Source organism: Sinocyclocheilus grahami, unplaced genomic scaffold (assembly GCF_001515645.1).
Source record: "Sinocyclocheilus grahami isolate Dianchi unplaced genomic scaffold, SAMN03320097.WGS_v1.1 scaffold137.1, whole genome shotgun sequence".
Lineage (NCBI taxonomy): Eukaryota > Metazoa > Chordata > Actinopteri > Cypriniformes > Cyprinidae > Sinocyclocheilus > Sinocyclocheilus grahami.
Genome location: NW_015505316.1, coordinates 716,060 through 736,897, shown reverse-complemented (window position 1 = coordinate 736,897; position 20,838 = coordinate 716,060). Strand labels below are relative to the sequence as shown.

General features: G+C 36.6%; 2 protein-coding genes across 4 annotated transcripts in view; both read right to left on the bottom strand.

The window, feature by feature from the left end:
- Nucleotides 1-8,274, bottom strand: part of ano11 (anoctamin 11) — a 16,834-nt gene extending 8,560 nt beyond the window's left edge. The window contains exons 1-11 of the mRNA XM_016280101.1: nucleotides 7,858-8,274; nucleotides 5,780-5,897; nucleotides 5,101-5,294; nucleotides 4,901-5,008; nucleotides 4,513-4,649; nucleotides 4,367-4,424; nucleotides 3,637-3,747; nucleotides 3,338-3,503; nucleotides 2,971-3,061; nucleotides 2,321-2,417; nucleotides 1,157-1,300 (exon numbers count right to left, since the gene is read on the bottom strand). Of these exons, the coding sequence (XP_016135587.1) occupies nucleotides 1,157-1,300; nucleotides 2,321-2,417; nucleotides 2,971-3,061; nucleotides 3,338-3,503; nucleotides 3,637-3,747; nucleotides 4,367-4,424; nucleotides 4,513-4,649; nucleotides 4,901-5,008; nucleotides 5,101-5,294; nucleotides 5,780-5,897; nucleotides 7,858-7,989 (1,356 nt within the window). The 5' untranslated portion in view covers nucleotides 7,990-8,274. The remainder of the gene's footprint in view (nucleotides 1-1,156; nucleotides 1,301-2,320; nucleotides 2,418-2,970; nucleotides 3,062-3,337; nucleotides 3,504-3,636; nucleotides 3,748-4,366; nucleotides 4,425-4,512; nucleotides 4,650-4,900; nucleotides 5,009-5,100; nucleotides 5,295-5,779; nucleotides 5,898-7,857) is intronic.
- A 2,096-nt stretch (nucleotides 8,275-10,370) lies between these two features.
- Nucleotides 10,371-20,838, bottom strand: part of plekhm2 (pleckstrin homology domain containing, family M (with RUN domain) member 2) — a 16,081-nt gene continuing 5,613 nt past the window's right edge. For all 3 annotated transcript variants that reach the window (XM_016280098.1, XM_016280099.1, XM_016280100.1), the window contains 12 exons: nucleotides 19,484-20,245; nucleotides 19,310-19,379; nucleotides 17,993-18,083; nucleotides 17,833-17,897; nucleotides 17,668-17,756; nucleotides 17,445-17,577; nucleotides 14,776-14,966; nucleotides 14,621-14,686; nucleotides 14,334-14,493; nucleotides 13,712-13,891; nucleotides 13,477-13,593; nucleotides 10,371-11,981 (listed from right to left, as the gene is read on the bottom strand). In XM_016280098.1, coding sequence (XP_016135584.1) covers nucleotides 11,844-11,981; nucleotides 13,477-13,593; nucleotides 13,712-13,891; nucleotides 14,334-14,493; nucleotides 14,621-14,686; nucleotides 14,776-14,966; nucleotides 17,445-17,577; nucleotides 17,668-17,756; nucleotides 17,833-17,897; nucleotides 17,993-18,083; nucleotides 19,310-19,379; nucleotides 19,484-20,245 — 2,062 coding nt within the window. In that variant the 3' untranslated portion in view covers nucleotides 10,371-11,843. The remainder of the gene's footprint in view (nucleotides 11,982-13,476; nucleotides 13,594-13,711; nucleotides 13,892-14,333; nucleotides 14,494-14,620; nucleotides 14,687-14,775; nucleotides 14,967-17,444; nucleotides 17,578-17,667; nucleotides 17,757-17,832; nucleotides 17,898-17,992; nucleotides 18,084-19,309; nucleotides 19,380-19,483; nucleotides 20,246-20,838) is intronic.

The following is a 20,838-nucleotide window of genomic DNA, read 5'->3' as shown; positions in this document are numbered from 1 at the left end:
TGACATTCATTTAGTGATCAAATGTAACACCCTCATGGAAATATGATCATATTTTGTAATTATCATTTAAATCTGACTAATTGACAAATTGTTTGTCATAAATCAACATCTCAGGAAAATGTTATGGGGTTTCAAATCAAAATATGACCTTCTGTTATGAAACAGGACATCAATTTCATACATGTCCACTGTAGAGGACACCAGGACTTAAAGCATGTTTATTACACATTTTGGGAGACAACAAATGAATAGAGAAAATAAATTATATATCAGTATTCCTATTAAATATTAGATATTATTATGAAACTCTTGCTAATTATTACTCCCATTATTTGTTCATTCTATGTTGCCCCAAAAACACATTAATATGCAAATTAGATAGTTTATAGATACATTGTATATAATGGAAAAACTAGTTTATGGCCATTTTGCATAAAGAAAAAATGGTTTTTAAAAATATCTTTCATAACATAGTTGAGAATCATCTTTATATAAAGTTTGGTATAAATTCTTTTTAATTGATTTCTGGTTAAAACAAAACCCCACTCTTTTTGCCTTCTCATGTCTATTCATGTCTTTTTATTTTTTTTAAAACAGGACTTTTTAAAGTCCCGATGTCCTCTACAGAGGACATGGCACAAATTATGAATAAAATATCATTTTTCAAAACTTTTATTTTTCAAAATTTTTCTTATGCTCTAAACCAGGGGTGGGCAAACTTGGCCCTTCCAGGCCACTTTCCTTCAGAGGTTAGCTACAACCCTAATCAAACACACCTGAACCAGCTAATCATCGTCTTCAAAACTACTAGAAGGCTACAGGCAGGTGAATCATATCAGGGTTGGATCAAATCTCAGCAGGAAAGTGGCCTGGAAGAGCCAAGTGTGCCCATCAATGACATGACAAAATACTAAATTCACAAAACAGTTTTTTCCTGGTAGTCAGGAGTATATATATATATATACATATATAGTGTTTTTGTCCTGTTTTTGAGTAAAAAATATATAAACGTCCTTAAAACAAACCAAATTTTCTAAATGTTGACTTATTTCAATTAGAATTAGTTTTGTTTGTTTCATAAAGGACAGTGCCTTCTTGAGCTGTGAAATGGGCAAAAAAAATGTGATAATCAAAAACAAAACAAAACACGTCAAACCTCATCTTCATGGAAATCCATGCAGTCCCAGTGGTGAGCGAGAGTGGCATTCTTGCGTTTCCAGTATTCCAAGAACGTGACGGCCCACAAAGACATGAACACACTGAAGAAGACAGTGCCGGGATGATCAAACAGATAGCCCACCTAAAGAAGAGTTGAGATTAACCATCACCTGTTTTTATATTACTATTGACCATGCTACATTAAAAAAATGATATGACATAAAACAACTTCATTGCCGTTCAAAGATTTGGGATCAGTAAGATTTGTTAGAAAATGTTTTTTAATGGAGCCTCTTATACTCATCAAGGCTGTATCTGTTTGATAAAAAAATACAGAAAAACATTAATATTGTGAAATATTATTGCAATTCTAATATTGGTTTCCTATTTTAATATACTTTAAAATATAACTTATTTCTGTGATGCAGCACTGTTTTCATCAGCCATTACTCCAGCCTTCAGTGTCACATGATCCTTCAGAATTCATTCTAATATGCTGATTTGTTATCAGTGTTGAAACTGTTGTGCTGCTTAATATTTTTGTAGCCTGTTACTTTTTTCTTTGATTGTTTGATGAATAAAAAGTAAAAAAAAAAAAAACAGCATTTATTCAAAATAGAAATCTTTTCTAACAATATAAGTCTTTACTATAACTTTTTATCTATTTAACACATCCTTGATGAATAAAAGTATTAATTTATTTATAAAAAAAAGAAAGAAAAAAATAACTGACCCCAAACTTTTGAATAGTAGTGTATTTTGTAACACAACATTTCTTTTTTAAATAAACACTGTTCTTTTTAACTTTTTATTTATTTAAATATCACAGGTCCCAAAAAATATTCAGCACAACTGTTTCCAACACTGACTATAAATCAGCTTATTAGAATGATTTCTGAAGGATCATGTGACACTGAAGCTGGAGTAATGGCTGCTTTTTTTCTGTATTTTTGATCAAATAAATGCAGCCTTGATGAGCATAAGAAACTTCTTGAAAAAACATAAAAATTCTTACTGATCCCAAAATTTTAAACACCAATGCATATTTTCCATAGTCAGTATGTACTCCATACACATAATCATAAACTACTGTATACAAGCATATCAAATTCTACAATATTGTGTCTTTCACATATAGACAATACTCAATTCAACTGATTACCTTGGCCATGGGACAGATGTCTGATATATTCCAGGGTTTACAGGTTTCACACAGAGGACACATTAGATAAAATCCTCCACTCTCGCAGATTTCCTTCCTGTAGATGGCAAATGGAAACAGGCAACAATGGTACGACTAAAATGAAAGCAAACATACAGCCTGTGTTTTTGAAGTACATTGTCGTGGTGAAATTGTGTTGATAAAACATAAGAAAATATTAGAAATCTGGTAGGAATGTAGTAAGAGTGTGGTTACTAGACGCAATAGTATAGTTTTATGTTAAGATCAATAGACCAAGGAGGCAAAGTGTACAAATGAATGCTTCAAAGATATAGATACATATACAGAGCTTCTAATTTGGTATTGCTTTACGGTCTCCTGCTCTCTGATTCTCATTAATTTGCTTGCTTATTCTGAGGTGTAAACTGCAGCAAATATTTCCAACTCATCGCTATTAGTCCTTCAATTACATGCGGTCAACAGTTGCTATAGTAACAAATAAAGGTCATAAAGCCCATTGATATTACATTATTTCTGATAGCAGCGAAATAGCTTAGAGGAGCACTAAATGTGTGAGTCATGTAGAGCAGAAAGAAGTTCAGTGCAGCAGCTGAAACACTGTGTTAATCGATAATATGGGAAACACTTACGCTGGGCTATTGGATCCCATCGTCAAAATACCCGAAACAAAGACGCACGTCCCAACCAATGCAGCAGGCAAAAGCCAGGCTGTGTAAAATCCTTTAAACAGTAGAATTTGGTCATTATTGGTTATTATAATTGGTAATATATTGACAGTACTTGTTTTTGTGGTTTGTGACACTAGCAATGCCTAGGCAATGGGTTTCAAAACATATATCAGATCATTTTATTTAATTTAATAACAAATATATGACTATATTACTAACAAATATATAAAAATAATAATATATAAAAAATGATTAATGTATAAAAAATATGTCTGTAATATGCATTACACATATGCAAATATGAAAAGGATCTATGGTGCCTACTCACCCAACCATGCAAAATAAAGCGCAATCTTCTCTCCAAAGTATTCACGGATGTGATCTAGAGGCTGGTACTTATACCATTTTAACCAGTTGGACCAATAGTGGTACAGTACCTGTCTCTTGTTCAACTGATCGGGCTGCATGTCACAACCTGGGAGCTCAAATGGTCCCTTTAAAAAAGAAAAAAGCTGACAGAGTATGAAGTTGTACTTTTAATAAGACATACATGCTTTAAGTGCATTGCTGTACTTCTAATAAGACACGTTTGAGGCACATTGCAGTATATGGTGTCTTGTGCCTAACCTCATGCAGAGGGAATGCACCCGTAAAAGCCCCCTCATTCATTAGACGAGCGACTCCAACTTCTGCACGCTTCCTCCTGCCATATACAGTCCTTGCTAAGATTTCATACACCTGCGATGAGAACAGGTGTAAGCAATTATCATAAACTTATTCCATCATATACACTACCATTCAAAACTTTTAAGTCAGTAAGATTTTTAAGAAATCAACACATTTATACATCAAAGATACATTAAATTTATCAAAAGTCACAATAAAGACATTTACATTGTTACAAAAATATTTATTTTAAATAAAAGCTGCACAATCTAGTCATCAAAGAATTCTGAAAAATATGCATCAAGGTTTCCACAAAAATATTTAAGTGCCACAACAACTGTTTTCAACACTGATATAAGAAGAAGAAATGTTACTTGAGCATCAAATCAGCATATTAAAATGATTTCTAAATGATCATGACACTGAAGACTGAAGTAATGGCTGCTGAAAATTCAGCTTTGCCATCACATGAAAATATTAAATTTAAAAATATATATTAAAAAAAGAAAAACGTTATTTTGATCAAATGCATGCAAGCCTTGTTGAGCAAAAGAGACTTATTTAAAAAAAAAAAAAAAACTCTTACTGACCCCAAACTTTTGAACATTAGTGTATGTAATCATTTATTACACTATTGCAACTATGTGATACCCAATTCTGCTTTTTTCGTAGCTGTTTACAGCACACTCACAATGCGGTGTCTCTGTGTGCTGGTGAAGTAGTTTTCACGGTCATCAGAGCCCAGAAACCTGAAAGTCAAAGTAAATAGCTATATTTACACATCTGTTTTTGCAAGTAGATGATCACCTTGTACACTCCTAGAAAAAAAAGCCTAACTTTTCCATTTTGGACTTGCGGAAGGCACATGTGTAGTAGTCCACAGGACGGTTGGGGACTGAGTCTTTCATGATGTTCGGCACCCACAGCTTCTGAAGAACTCGAGCAGAAATGTTGAAGTCTGGGTGTGGCTGTGCCTTTCAATAAACATATACAACTCATTTCAGAGCTCACTTCACTTGATTCTAGTGTTAACTGAGTCTTTCATGATGTTCGGCACCCACAGCTTCTGAAGAACTCGAGCAGAAGTGTTGAAGTCTGGGTGTGGCTGTGCCTTTCAATAAACATATACAACTCATTTCAGAGCTCACTTCACTTGATTCTAGTGTTGTTTTAAACCCTTGGTTTTTAAGTTGGGGAGGTGAATATGAAAACATGGCTCTCTAACCTGCAGAGGTGCTCTAAGACATAACTCCTCAGCGTAGTACACCAACACATCCCATGGAGCATGGAGCTTCAGATAGTGTATAGTCTTTTTCACACTGGATGATTCCTCCTGATAATAAAGAGAAAACCATTAGAAACAACACGGTAAGAACCGTAAAAGGCATTGATTGCACTGGTTGAAAATTAACCTAATAGCTTAACCTTTTCCATCAACAGTCCAGCACTCTGGAGGTTCTGGATGAATTTGTCCCTCCATCGGGCCAGCTGAGCTTTTCTTCTCTCTGACCTGCTCTCCTCCTGTGCTGCTTCTACTGCCTCCTCTGTAGCCTCCCCTTGCGACTGCCCCCGACTTCGACGCTTGCGACGCACCTTCACCTCCCACACCAGCACAAAGTCTGGAGCAAGAACGAATAGGCTTAATATGACTACTTGGGCAGCAATGCGGTTGGCATATTAATATCGGTTTCATCAAAACATTACCTATTTTTGTTTGGCCGTCTCTGAGGTAGTTGCCTGAGGGGTGAACAGGTGGGCTTGAGGTCCGCTCACAATGAACATATATGGGGTCATCATCCTCATCATTAGCCGTAGTATTCGACTGTTATGACAACATGAATATATTTAAGCAACACAGAACAAAGGAGCTGTTGTTCTATTATTTTTTTCTGTGTTAATAAATAGTATTAAGCGCAAAATCGGACCTAAAATCTACTGCCTCCTCTGTAGCCTCCCCTTGCGACTGCCCCCGACTTCGACGCTTGCGACGCACCTTCACCTCCCACACCAGCACAAAGTCTGGAGCAAGAACGAATAGGCTTAATATGACTACTTGGGCAGCAATGCGGTTGGCATATTAATATCGGTTTCATCAAAACATTACCTATTTTTGTTTGGCCGTCTCTGAGGTAGTTGCCTGAGGGGTGAACAGGTGGGCTTGAGGTCCGCTCACAATGAACATATATGGGGTCATCATCCTTATCATTAGCCGTAGTATTCGACTGTTATGACAACATGAATATATTTAAGCAACACAGAACAAAGAACAAAAAAAAACAGAGCTGTTGTTCTATTATTTTTTTCTGTGTTAATAAATAGTATTAAGCGCAAAATCGGAGCTAAAATCATCTAGCGCGTGGGCCACATAACTGCGAACAGCGCTTCCCTCAGGCCGCGTCTTTGAAAAGTCACACATACCGTTGCGATCCATTTTAAGGCTTTTGTTGGCAAACTACCTTACAGGAATAGTTCTAACAAAATTTCTGAAAATGTACTCCCCCCTCAGACCATCCAAGATGCAGACGAGTTATTAGTTCATCGAAACAGATTTTGAGAAACTAAGCATTCACTGCTCACCAATGGATCCTCTGCAGTGATGGGTGCCGTCAGAATGAGAGTTCATACAGCTGATAAAATCCTAACAATAATACACAAGTAATTCGCGTGACACTGGTCCATAAACTTTGCCTTTGCTGCATGTTTGTAAGAAACAAATCCATCATTTTTACTTTTTACATCTAGCCAACGTAGTCCATATGTCATAACTCATTAGCACTGTAAAAGTCCACCCCCTGTTGTCCTGTCACATCAAAATCCACCAATATATTTGTTTAAAATGGTTCAGAACAGTTTTCACTTGTAAATAGTGCTTGATCTGTGCATATTTCTCTACTAATACAGATTAGATGACTTTTTCACTGGAGAAAGCAATATTTAACTGGAAATAACTGTTTGAAGTTAAAAACATCTTAAAGATGAATTTGTTTATTACAAACATGTAGCTTTTCACTTTACAATTAATTATTGTAATATTTTTATCAGCGGTTTGAACTCACATTTTGATCTTTCATTTCTTCAAATCAGAACCCCTCTAAAACTAGCCTGCAAACCAGCTATGACCAGGCTGGAAGACCAGCTAAAACCAGCCAGACAGCTTAGGCTGGTTTTAGCTGTTTGTTTTATAAACAAACAATCATCTACATCTTGGATGGCCAGAGGGTGAGTAAATTTTCAGCAAATTACTTTTTTTTGTGTAAACTATTACTTTGATTGTTAGCGAGTGGAGAATCAGGGCTGAAATCAGGTGGAGGATGGCATTACCAGATACATATTTCTCGGACAATTGCAATTCATCGTCACTTATCTCAGATTGTCTTTGAACATTTACACATACCATAGCGATCATAACTCGTGTAAAAACTCGTTTTTTTAAACTCCATTAACTGTTGATGAGTGGAAAATCAGGGTTAGTGGTTTGCGGACAGCATTAAATATTTTGACTAATTTGCAAATCAACCTTCAGTATAAAGTGTGTTCTGACTGGAAATAACATCAGTGACGATAAACAGTTGTGTAACGTGAAAAGAATGAATCAAAAGAATGAAATGAATCAGTGTTTTTGAAGGAACAGGTTGAGTGAATGATTTAAATGACTCATTAATAAAGGATGTCACTTGTTACCACCTACTGGTGTAATGATGTAACCCTACAGAAAGAGTCACTGGAAAAATCACAACTAATGCACAGACTGACAGTCTGTCTAGAATGCACAAACAGACAAGCGGAGTGATAGATATAGTGAAAAGTCTAGCAGATGGACTGCTGCTCGGCCAATCAAACTCAAGGACTGGAAGTTGGGAACTAACTATTGTAAATGACAATCTGACAAAAATTACAACTATACTGGGTTTTATTGAAGTAAGACATGTAAAAACAATTAAGGATTTAACCCAATAGCAAAATATAATTAATACATCCTTTATAAATATGTTTATTTTCTGCATTAACACAAACCACCAGGTTGCCTAATCAGCAAAGTCATGTGCTAATTAAACAGCAATTTTAGCACACAACCAAACAGCTCTGCAATGAGTATTGCTACACACAGCAACTAGAACAAATTTATCTCATAAAAGTATGCATCAGTACATAATGCTGTACAACACAGATCAGTACACTCACATATCTGGGTGGGATGAAACCCCCATTTTTCAGGCTTCCATAACTGTCTGGACCATGAGTCTCGCCGCTGTAGTCCAGATCCAGCAGAACCTCCCGGTCCATCAGCACCTCAGGGTTCCTCTTCTTCAGCATGATTATCAGAGACAGCCAGAATCAAACGTTGAGGTGGAGCTAGAAGAGACTAGGTCTTTTAACTTACATTCAGAGCCTCAGTACAACTGATCTATGTACAGTCCCACGTTCCAGTCCAGGCAATCCTGCAGAACAGCAGCGCCCAATAAATTATGCACATAAATTTAATTTGAGATAAAAGTATAAGTGCATTTCCCGCCCCCAAAGAAGAGCTGCAGGAGAGGAGACAGAGGAAATGCACTAAGTGCCTCTATAAGCGGATGAGACAAAACAAGGGCAGCAGTGGGTCTGCAGCATCTCTGCACTCTCTCTCCCTCTGTCTCCGCAGCACTCTGGAGGGACACTTACCGTAAATCCTCTGGCATACGAGCCTATCCTTTCATCTTCAACAAGGAAAAACACATGTAAATACACTACAATAAGAATGCACATATCCTGTTTCCTGTTAAAGACAGATGCAAAACGCAGTGTCATATACAGGTAGACATTCACTTAAATCACTATTTATCTGAGACTCTGAGGTGATAAAATTTTTAATGCATTAGGATTCCACATAAATCCGGTCTCAGATACACTATAGACTAAATGCACTAAATTGTTTTAGAAGGAGCATAAATCTTATTGCCTAAAGATGTACACAATCTATTGGAAGGACGGACCATCACGGTTCAAAACCCTTTGGTGCAAAGAGGTAAAACGTTGGAGTGCATGGATATTGAAACATTGCCACCTGAAAGTTAGGAATTGGCCTGAACAAATTGGCCGAGTCAGAGAGGAATACTGCTTTACATTGCTTTAGTTGCATTGCCATTATTTGCATTGTGTATATTTATGTCTTGCACTAATCATTAGCACTTAACAGCAATTAAACTTTGCCATTAGCAATTTGAATGGTATTTGCAGACTTCTGGGTCAGTCTTAAGTGCTGCATGCTTGGCTGAGAGCCACAAATAGCTCATATTTCTCACTATTCAAGTGCAAGAGCTTTGTGAGACATAAAAACATTTAGAGTACAAATGATTGGCACGTTCTCAAAAAAAGTATCTCTGTATGTACCATGTGATGCTTTTTGCTTGATATGTCCCCCATCCCACCCCCCATTTCTGTGGTGCGTTAATATTTTGATGTTACTGCGGCAGTGCAGACAGAGGGGGGAGAGAAATAAAGAGAAGGGGTTGGGCAGTTTGAGCACCTACTGTTCATTAAGTACAGAGGCAAGGATGACTGGAAAAGCAGAAATGACACCTGACTGCAGAAATTCAACACTATATATATATATATATATATGTGTGTGTGTGTGTGTGTGTGTGTGTGTGTGTGTATGAGGAAAGCAAAAACATAATTAGAAATGTGGGTCCAAATTATACAGAATGATTTTTATATCAAAAATTTTTTTTTGATGTTTTCCCATTATCACTGGATCTGCACGTCTCTCTAAATATTTCTGCACATGCATGGAAATTAGCACTAGACATTTTAGAAAGAGGTTGAGAAAAAAATCACTGTATATATATATATATATATATGTGTGTGTGTGTGTGTGTGTGTGTGTATGAGGAAAGCAAAAACATAATTAGAAATGTGGGTCCAAATTATACAGAATGATTTTTATATCAAAATTTTTTTTTTGATGTTTTCCCATTATCACTGGATCTGCACGTCTCTCTAAATATTCCTGCACATGCATGGAAATTAGCACTAGACATTTTAGAAAGAGGTTGAGAAAAAAATCACTGTGAAACAAGTTAGAATTTGGATACCTTCATATTGTGAACTAACCTATTTAGGTTGTTTAGTCTGTAGGACTTGATAAAATGTTTCTGCATGTGGAAAACAAAAACTATACAAGAAGCTACAAGATGACTTTAGTTCTATCGCACTGATTTGTTCAATTTTGGTCTGAATTAAATACAACTACTAATGTTCAATAATGTCACCGAAAATAATAGTAGTTTGTCACGTTCAATACCATTAGATGGCACCATTAAGTCTTTGTGTTGTTTCTAGATCACCTATGAAGTAGATATTTGTTAAAGGGATATTTCACCATTTTCATATTTCATAATTTCCTTCAAAGACCATCACTGTCCGGGCCAACCAGAAGCCGTGGCTAACAGGGGAGGTCTACGGACTCCTGAACACGCGGAACGCTGCCTTCAGAGCTGGAGATGAGGTGGGCTTGAAGACAGCTAGGGCCAACCTTTCCCGCGGCATCAGGAAGGCAAAAAGTCAGTACTCCAGGAGGATAGCCCATCGTTTCAGTGACAGAGGAAACACTCGGAGCCTGTGGCACCACAGTTAATGACCACAAGTTTTTACCCCTTTTAATGTCAATGTAACTACAAATGCAAATATTAGGAAATTATTCACACTTTTTCACATTTAAAAAAAAATCATTTTTATTTATATTTGTTATCATGTTATGACATATTCAAAAATGTACATGCAGCATTTAGTGTATCCGAGACAGAGTGTTAGAACAACATCATTGACTACTGTAGGTCACTCCATTTAAAACAAAAATGTAAAAAGAAAAAAAACACAAAAAAAACCCACATAAAACCACATTTCAATTGTTAATGAACAACTGTATTCCATCATTGTCCAGCAATGTATTATTTAAAATCACTGTGGACTGAAACAAACTTCAACATACCTGAGATTCTGCTTCCATTTATCACAGTCGGTCACAGATCCACATTACTCAAGTCTGCTTTCTTTAAAACCACTCTACATTCTTAAAACAACTTTACAGTGTTTCACTGGAAATGGTATATTATACCACTGAGTGAGGAACATTTCAATGGATTTGATATTAAAGCTAAAACACAGTTGATCAGTGTTTAAAAACAAAAATAACACCTTTTGAAGAGTTTGACCTTAAACGAATGCCTGATTGACTGCATTCAAATCGCAAAAAGAAATCGAAAAAGTTGTGAATGCTTATGCATGATCGGAAATCATTTTAATGCCAATAAAAACTTATCTTTTAACAAAAGTAAAAAAAAATAAATAAAAAAAAACAAAAAAACAATGACTGTGCAATTCTGAACCTTGTGCAATTCTGCTGTAATCAATCAAAACTGTCATTTTAGTTGCAAGACTAAATATCTTAATATCTTCAACTAATGATATTTTAGAATTGTATGACCCTATTACAGTATCTCAATGCCATCTGATCCAAACAAATGACCTCAGTCCAATATAACAACAGCGATTACATGCTGGTACTGTACCATCACTGTTAGCAGTGCTGACTGATATTAGATGTCTAAATTAAGCCTGGTCCATTTCCCCTTTTCTCTCTCTGTGTGTTTTGAATGTCTGTGCCAAGCTGCCATGCAAACCATTACTTTCAAATAGTTAACTTAAAGCAGCCAGCTAATACCAATGGTGTAAACATAACTAAAATTCTCTTTCGCAAGTGCTCACAAAGCAGTCTGTACCTCTTTATATAGTACAAGCATGTACAGTATCTGTCCATAGACTTTGTACAAGGAGGGAAGGTTTAAAAAAAACAAAAAAACCCTTTTGAGTTATTACTATGCATTTACACTCTATATAGTCTGATCACATGTAATGCAAGAGAACTCCTAGATCTCTGTCTTTTTGATTTCCTGCTGCAGACCTCCACTTGTAAAAGCTAAAGCCTTAATTGTAACTCCTTAAATATCTGTGCAAGGCAAGTGTAAACAAAGTCAGGCCTCATTACCGGTAGATAAATATCATATGAGCCCATGTTGTTCAATATCGTCTCTGGTCTGGAGAGCTCACAGAGTCTGCTTGTACCTATGTAAACAGTAGGTTCGCTGGTGAGCTGACTCCCCCATGCTGTCTTGTTTAATCCTGGGCCGTCAGCACCACGGTTCTCTCTCTGATCGACCTCTGTGTAGGCTGTCACTCCTCTGCCATGCACTCTTCATCAGCTCCAGCGCTTCCCTACATCTCTTCTGCATCGGCGGGTCTGACACCGGCTTACGAGGCAGGCTAACCTGGACACACATATGAAGAAATTCATGCTGTAGATCAATTCAATAAATAAATAAATAATATTAATAAGAACGTCGGTAAGAAGTTTCTTATGCTCACCAAGTTTGCAATTATTTGATCAAGAATACAGTAAAAACAGTATTGTTGCTAAATTAAATTTTTAAATACCTTTTAATTCCTGTGATAGAAAAGCTGAATTTTTAGCAGTGATTTATGTGTAACATGATCTTTGAGAAATCATTCTAATATGCTGATTTAATGCTCAAGAAATTTTTCTTATCAATGTTCATAATTGTGCTACTTAAAAAATTTAAGATAATTTATCAAAAATATTACATTTTATTTGAAATAAAAATATTTTGTAACAAAATATTTTACTGTGACTATCAATTTAATACATCTTTGCTGAAAAAAAAAAAAATATATATATTTCTTTTTAAATAACACACTAAACTGACAGTTTTATTAGAAATCCGTTATGTGAATACAGTCCAACAAAAGCGTCTGACTCCTTCGAAAGCATCAAATAAACATTCAAATTAGAGTGGATCTTAAGTACAGAAAATATAAGAATGATGAGCCTCCTATGCTAAATATTTAACTACTATGGAAGCCCGTTTCCGCCACTGAATAAAAAAAATATAATTCTGTAAGTCATAATAATGAGAAACTTTCTCAAAATTATGACTTAGTATCTCGTTATATTGAGAAACTTTCTCGTAATGATGAGAAAGTTTCTCGTAATAATGACTTATTTTCTCATAATAATGAGAAACTTTCTCATAATGGCTTCCTCGATGCATGTGCAACGCAAGAGTGACAGCACGCTAGCGACATCTCTTGGTCAAAGCCATGCAGGAACACCGCAAACATTGCTTTGTTCTGTAATCTAAAGTGTATAATGCTATAGTCTGTCATTAAATAACGATTTCAGATAAATTATCTGTATGTAGTCTTTTGTTAATTTGTAGCACTTACCAACAAGTTACTCTGCCAGACAATGATCATGGCTTCAGATATAGAAGAATATATTCCAATAAAAAAATCACATGCATTTTATGAAGAAATTAAAGTCATTACACATATAAACTTAATGAATAGATGTTAATTTTTCATTTCTTCATAAAATGCCTGGATTTCTTAACTGAAATATTGGTCTGGAATGTTTGAAGCCATAACTATCTGGCAGAGTAACTATTACACAAAAGACTACATACAGATAATTTATCTGAAATCGTTATTTAATGACAGACTATAGCATTATACACTTTAGATTACAGAACAAAGCAATGTTTGCGTTTTTTTTTTGATTAGGCCAAGTCATTATTACGAGAAACTAAGTCAATATTTTGAGAAAGTTTCTCATTATGACTTACAGAATTATATTTTTTTATTCAGTGGCGGAAACGGGCTTCCATAAACTACAGATGTCATAAAAAATTTAAAAAAAAAAAGATTTTCTGGCTATGGAAAAAAAGAAAGAAAGTGTTTTCTTGCCTGGTAAACAGCAGCCCAAGCGTGACTCAATTCTGCTAGTAGCCGATCCCGCTCTTCACATCCACTAAAATACAAAACCCAGGGTGGAAGAAACTGAGCACGATCTTCCGCAAATTCCTGCAGACATAAATGGTGATTAGTGCACTTGTTTAAAAAAAAAAAAAAAAAAACCTTTAAACAGTAAACATCTGTTTCCAGAGACATCTGATGCACAACAATCTGAATGAACTCTTACAATGACACAGTATTCTTTATCATCTTCCAGGCAAACAGCTGTGACATCGTTTAGATCAGCTCCTCCTAGAGAACGGAAAAAACTGGTCTGGCAATCCTGGTGACATGTGAGCAACTTCCTGTCTGTGAGTACAAGGCAACACGGAATACAGGGTGCAGGAGCTACTCCCTGTGGAATAATCTGAGAAACAAAAATACACAATAGTGGTCAACATCTGGGAAACATTCTGGTTAATTCTGGACAGGCTGTACTGAGAAAACATCTACGGCATCCACTACAGGCTGGAATACAATAGACAAATATTGATTTTTTGACCCACTTTACGGTCTAGAAGAGTCAATGCTAGTTTCTAAAGGTTAGAGCTAGTATTTCAGCCATAAAATGCAAATGCTGGCATGTCTGGAACTGATGAGGAACAACAACACATTGTCATGTGGTGACTCTGAAAGCATTTAAAATGCAGACTCACACATTTTGCTCAAACACCACCAGCTCAGAAAAAAGAAAGTAGATTTGAATGGAAAGTATGAAACTGTGCATTTAAATCACACTTCCCAAAAATTCTAAAAATGCTTTGTTAGAACTTGCAAAAAAAATGCTACCGTGTAAAATTGCAGCTCACCCCTTTAGAAACAGACTGGCAGAGCAGCTGCATCCAGTCGGCCATTTCCAGTTCGTTTTCTGCACTGAGCTCTAATGGAGGATGCTCTGTCAGAATCACTTGAAAAGCATGAGGCTTCTCTGAGCTGTTTGAACGCCTACAGCCTCCACAGTGCCCTCCCCTATAACATAAACGCAATCACATTCAAATATATAATAAATGTTTATAAGTGGGCATCTTTCATATTGAAAAGCACATTTATATTAAGTTTATAAAGGTGAAATCTAAGAGCTGGAACAACAGCTTACCCCATGGTAACAGACATCAAAGGTGTAACATCTGTTCTCTCTGCATACTGATACAGGATCCCGTTGCTGCCAGGTGAACAGGTGATTTAGATTCAGGACACATGAACAGCTTTCTGAAATTGTCGAATAGCTTAAAGCACTAAACCCTTTTGTACCTGAGAACCAAGTAACAGCTTTTCCACACTTCCTTCCCCAAATAAGTGCTCCCAGCACGGTACAACAGTGCCCCCTCTTTAGTGCTACTAGATTCTCTGGAGCTGGATGGAGATGTTGGTGAAGCCACCGCTACATCCATTGGGTCCTCCCAGTGAACCAGAGAATACAGGCGGATGCTCATCTCGGATAACTACACAAACACAGTTAGCACAAGGTCAGCAAGACAGATTTGCTTTATACAACATTAGGAAAATCAGGCCCTTTCTTTCAGAACATGCTACATTGTTCAAGCTCTTGTTCTGTTTAGACTGGACTATTGCAATACTCTCTTAGCAGGTCTTCCAGCCAGTTCTAAACGTCTACAACTAATCCAGAATGGGGCTGCAAGATTAACCTTTAACGAGCCGAAAAGAATGCACGTCACACCTCGGTTCATCAATTTGCACTGGCTACCAATAGCTGCTCGCATAAAATTCAAGGCATTGATGTTTGCCTACAAAACCACCACTGGCTCTGCACCCTTTTACGTAAATTTACTACTTCAGACTTATGTGTCCTCCAGACCTTGCATTCTGCAAGTGAACGGCACATTATAGTGCCATCCCCAAGAGGCACAAATCACTTTCCCTGACTTTCATCTCAACTGTTCTCTGCTGGTGGAAGGACCAGCCCAACTCAATCAGAACAGCTGAGTCTTAGCCATCTTCAAGAAACAGCTAAAAACACATCTCTTCCATCTACACTTGACCCTCTAACACTAGCACTCTCCATTTCTATTTTATTTTATTTACTAAACCTAACCTCTAACACTTGCACTCTCTATTCTATTTCTATTCTACTTGTTTTCTTTATTTAAAAATAAAAATTTACCCTCTAACATTAGCATTCTCTATTATTTTTCTAATCCATCTACTTGCTTTCTTTATTATAAAAGAATTAACCTCTAAAACTCACATTCTCTGTTCTTTTGACTTGTTTTCTTTTTATTAAAAAAAATTGATGCTCTATCACTAGCATTTTCTAATCTTTTTCTATTCATTTTTTTTACTATCTCTAGCGTTCTCTATTCTATCTACTTCTTTTATTTTTATTTATTAAAAAAACAACCTTGCTACGTGTACTGTGTTAGACTAACCGAGTGTCACAGCACTTGCATACTGCTCTTTTGTTGGTTTTGATTTGTAAGTCGTTTTGGATAAGTGTCTGCAAAGGGAGTAAGGTGAGCTTACTCCGCTCCGCTTCGCGTCGTGGCCGCATCACCACCTCGGGTGTGCATTATTTTTCTAATAATTCAACAGCCTGTCGTCAATTATTCCGCTTATACTACGGTTACCACACCTCAAGACATCGATCAGTTGATATATTTAAAGGGATTCGTCCAGTTTTTGTACTTAAATCGGTATTGTGAGCAGGATTATTTCTTCCACATCTCATCCAACGCCTCTTTTGCTAGTTCCAAAACGTAATTTTAAAGCTGGTAATGGAGGCTTGAGCCGTTGATTGCATTCTAATGCAGTTATTAATGAAGTAATTAGAAAGAGAGCGAGAGAGACAGACACACACAGAAAGAGAAAGAGAGAGAGCGAGAGCTTGTGTGAATTAGGCTACCTCTGTGCGTCCCTCAACAGTGTTCTGCAGCAGCGTCTCTAAACAGTGCTGTTATTACCTCGCTAGTGAGAAATGTCATGTGTAGCCTTTAAGTTGCTACACTATATAGGCTAACTGATCAAATCGAAAAAAAACACAGAAAATACCTTTTTGTGCAAACTGCGTGACCATAGTGTACGTGTGCGAGCACGTGTGATTGCAGTAATTCCTGTGTACTGTATAGGTACTGTATGCTAATTTCCGTTATTACAGTTAACTGCGCAAAGTGATGTGGAACTGTAATGCAGTCAAGAGAGCTGCCTGGAACTACGTTCGCCGTGCGTTTCCCTGAAAATAATTGCACACCTCAGAACATTCCTCAGCCAATCAGATTCAAGCATTCAACGGCCCCGTAGTATAACTAAATGTAATGTATATGTAAGTCCTAGCATGTGTATTTAATTGACTAGTTGATGCACCAAGTACTTGTAAAATGTTTTTCTTTTAAAAAAGGGTGGGTTGAACAGAAACCGAAGTTTTGAGGGGTTTTTTTGAGACATTTTTCATAAAAAGTTTATCTTAAAATCTTTAGATAATTCATGCATCAAAGGGTTAATATATTGTATAAGAATAATTCCATAAGCACTGTGCCTACTTTAAAATCACATCAGTCCAAAAAATGTGCTATAATTATGACAAAGCTTCTTGTTTTTTAATAAACAGAAATGGGGGGGGGGGGACAATAGTTACTGGGGGGGGGAAATAAATATTTACTATTTTTTTTTTTATTATAATTTAATTATACTTTTATATTATAATTATTTTCATGTTGTAATAATATAATTAATATCAATTGTATTAATAATAATCTATTAATTTGTATTATTTTAAGTCATTCTGTATCCCCCTTGGAAGGCCCCGTGGTTGAGATCCACTAGTCTAAACTGTATGTTCATTATAAATGGTTTAATTGCAAATGCATTTCATAAAGAGTCAGCATGAAGAACCAAGATTATCAAAGTGAGCCACTGTCTGCCAGACTCTTATGAATTATTTATGGTGATAGATCTCCCCCATTTACCTCACAGTGAGTCTCTTGGCATACAAACTTAGAAAGAGCCAATTTCTCCATGGTGGCGTCAGTGAGAACAGAGGGGTAGGGAGGCTCCCTACAGCCATTTTCCAAGGCTGCCTTCAGCACAGTCAGAAACCATCTGAGCAGAGAACATGAACAGATCCTCTTCAAAGACATGCATACTAATCAACCTCATGGGGATACGCTTTAATTAAAAAAAAAAACTTACACAGTCAGAGATGAGTCGGCTGTGTCCAAAAGGAACTGCCTTCTTCTGTTAGTGCACACCAGAGTGATAGTCTGCTGGTGAAGTCCAACCTAAGGCACAAACAAGGGCTTTAATCTCTCTGCAGCATGTCAAACTGATAATTTAGGCTTCAGGTTGTTTACGCACAGAGATGTAGTCCAGCTCGTTATAAGATACCACCTCCTCAACACTATAAGGCTTCTCCGCTGCCCCTGAAAATCAATGGGACACAACAACAAATGCAAACAAGCACTTTTGCAGACGTATAATAAACAATGTCCTGCCCTTCCACTGAAGGTTTGCTGACCTTTTCGCAAGAGGTAAATGTAGCAGTCCGTCAACAGCAGATATAGAGGCTGCAAATCTCCTTCCATGTGGCCTGTGCTCATTCTCACCATCTGAAATAAAATGTACAAATGCAAAACAATCAATAGGATAGCACCAGTTCACAGGTTTACATTTCACTAGAATATCTGTTACTCACATTGCACACTGATAAAAACAGCAATAACATCATGTTTACCTACAGGTAATTACAACTGCTTTGAAATATATGCACAGCATTGTACATGACATGTACACTACAACTGAAACTTTTAGGGTCAGTAAGATTTTTTTTTTAATTTTAAGTAAAAATTATTTATTTTTTTCGGATAGGATGCATTAAGATCATGAAAAGTCATAGTAAAGACATTAATAACATTACAAAATATTTCTATTTAAAAATGCTGTCCTTTTGAACTTTCTATTAATTAAAGAATTCTGTAAAAAAAAAAAAAAAAAAAAAAAGAATCACAGTTTCCATAAAAATATTCAGCAGCACAACTGTTTTTTAATAAGAAATTATTGAGTACCAAGTCAGCATTTGAATGATTTCTGAAGGATAATATGACACTGAAAACTAGAGTAATGGCTGCTACCACTAGAATATTTTGAACTTTTTATTAATTAAAAAATTCTGTAAAAAAAAAAAAAAAAAAAAAAAGTATCACAGTTTCCATAAAAATATTCAGCAGCACAACTGTTTTTAACATTAATAATAAGAAGAGATGCTTCTTGAGCACCAAATCAGCATATTAGAATGATTTCTAGAGAATCATGTGACAATGAAGACCGGAGTAATGGCTGCTAAAAATTCAGCTTTGCATTATGGGAATAAATTACACTTTAAAATATATTAAAATAGACAATTATTTTAAATTGTAATAATACGTATTTCACAATATTACTGTTTTTACTCTATTTGTGGTCAAATGCATCCTTGGTGAGCATAAGACACTTTCAAAAAGATATTTAAAAAATCTTCCCCAAACTTTTGAAAAACAGTATGTGACCGCTTTTGATTTTTCATCCGACTTCTATTAAAAATACAGTAGCTCAAAAAAAATAAAAAGTACAGCATTTGTTTTGCGCAGTAAGTGGGCTTTCAATGTTGTTAGGAATACATCAGCGATGTGGTCACTTCTGATCAGCTCTGAATGTGGTTTGAGTGATTTGGTCATAAAAATGGTACTATAAATTAGTAAATAGGGGGTTGGGTATCTTGCACTAGTACGCTGCAGCATGGACACAATGTAAATACAAAGTTATCCATTCAGTGATGTTAAATCAAACAGAGTTTCACCTTAAAGAGCTGTTCTTCATTCTCCCTAAAAACGTGAATCATGAGCAGCAGAAGGTGATTGTTATCCACCCTGTACAACAAACAAAAAACCAATACCTTAACCTCATAATAAATCACATATTGTGTCAACAGAGCTAGAATTCGTCACTGATTACAATCAGTTTACAATCTCACTTAAACTCTGCAGCATGGGAGCTCTGTACTGTGTGGTCTTTATCCTCCTCCTGCTGCTTTTCTTCTTCTTTACTCCGTTCCTCCTCAGCTGACGTCTCTACGGGGATGGAGGGATCCTGCCCTGTAGCTGGTGTCTCTGCTTCTCCCTCATCTTCATCGCCAACAGGAACATCCTGCGACTCGCCATTCCCTGCAGAGTCATTGTGCCCACTACACGAGGAAGCAGGGTCTGGACTCTGGGAGGTAAAGCAGTAGAAGTCCACAGGTGGCAGGGGGGCCTGCAGGAAGCTACGACTTGGGTCCGGAGGTTCACCGCCCGAGTCCTCTCGAAAGGGCCGCTGATGGGGGGGTCCATCATGACTAGTGCAAGTTCCATCCTCTCCCTCCTCACCTTCACTCCGCTGCCAGTGCTCTCCATCCAGAGAACCGTTCAGTCTGTCCATGACGTCACGCAGGGGTTCGCCCACACTGTCCATAGAAGTGTCCGTCATTTCAGGAAGCCTCAGCCCTGCCTCCGGGTCTTCATCTTCTCCTTCTGGTCTCCCATTCCTCGCAGACTCTGAGCCAGGACCATTTGGCCCCACCAGAGGACCCCGACTGTCCATATTAATGTTATTGACTACAATGTCTCTCTCAACTACTATCTGAAGGCATTCCTCAGTGTCAGCCGTGTCTGGAGAGATGACATTCTGTTTGCAGCTCACAGAGTCTGTCGACCCTCTTTCCCGTCGTTTCTTACCAGGCCTTCTGCGCCTTGCCATTCTGTAGTACAAACCAAACAGAAAAATAAATTAATCAATCAAATGTTAAAACTATTTAGCATTATGTCACTGTAAAATAATAAACAAGAACATTATATTTAAGTGGACCTGGAAGGTCAAGTGGGTCATTTCAGTGCCATTAGAGACACCAAATAGTATTGCAAATATCATCAATTTTTATTGATGGCCATTCTGATTAAATTCATTTATTTGAGCAAACTACAAAATTGTAAATATGCTTTATTAAATGTTTTTAATGTAATGCTTGTTTTGGGGGGGCTCTTAAACCATAAACTGGACTTCCTCCAGGATGCTGTAGCTGAGTAACTTCCATAAAGATAAATGGGAATGCTAACAGATGTTTTTTTCCAAGTATTACAGTAGGGCTGGACGATATGGCCAAAATTGATATCACGATATATTTCTTAATTTTGGTCTATACGATATAATTCCGATATCGATATGAACACTATTTATCTGAAATAGAAATCTTTTGTAACATTATAAATGCCTTCATCATCACTTTTGATCAATTTAAAGCATCCTTGCTAAATTAAAGCATTGATTTCTATAATTTCTTTCCAAAAAAAAAAA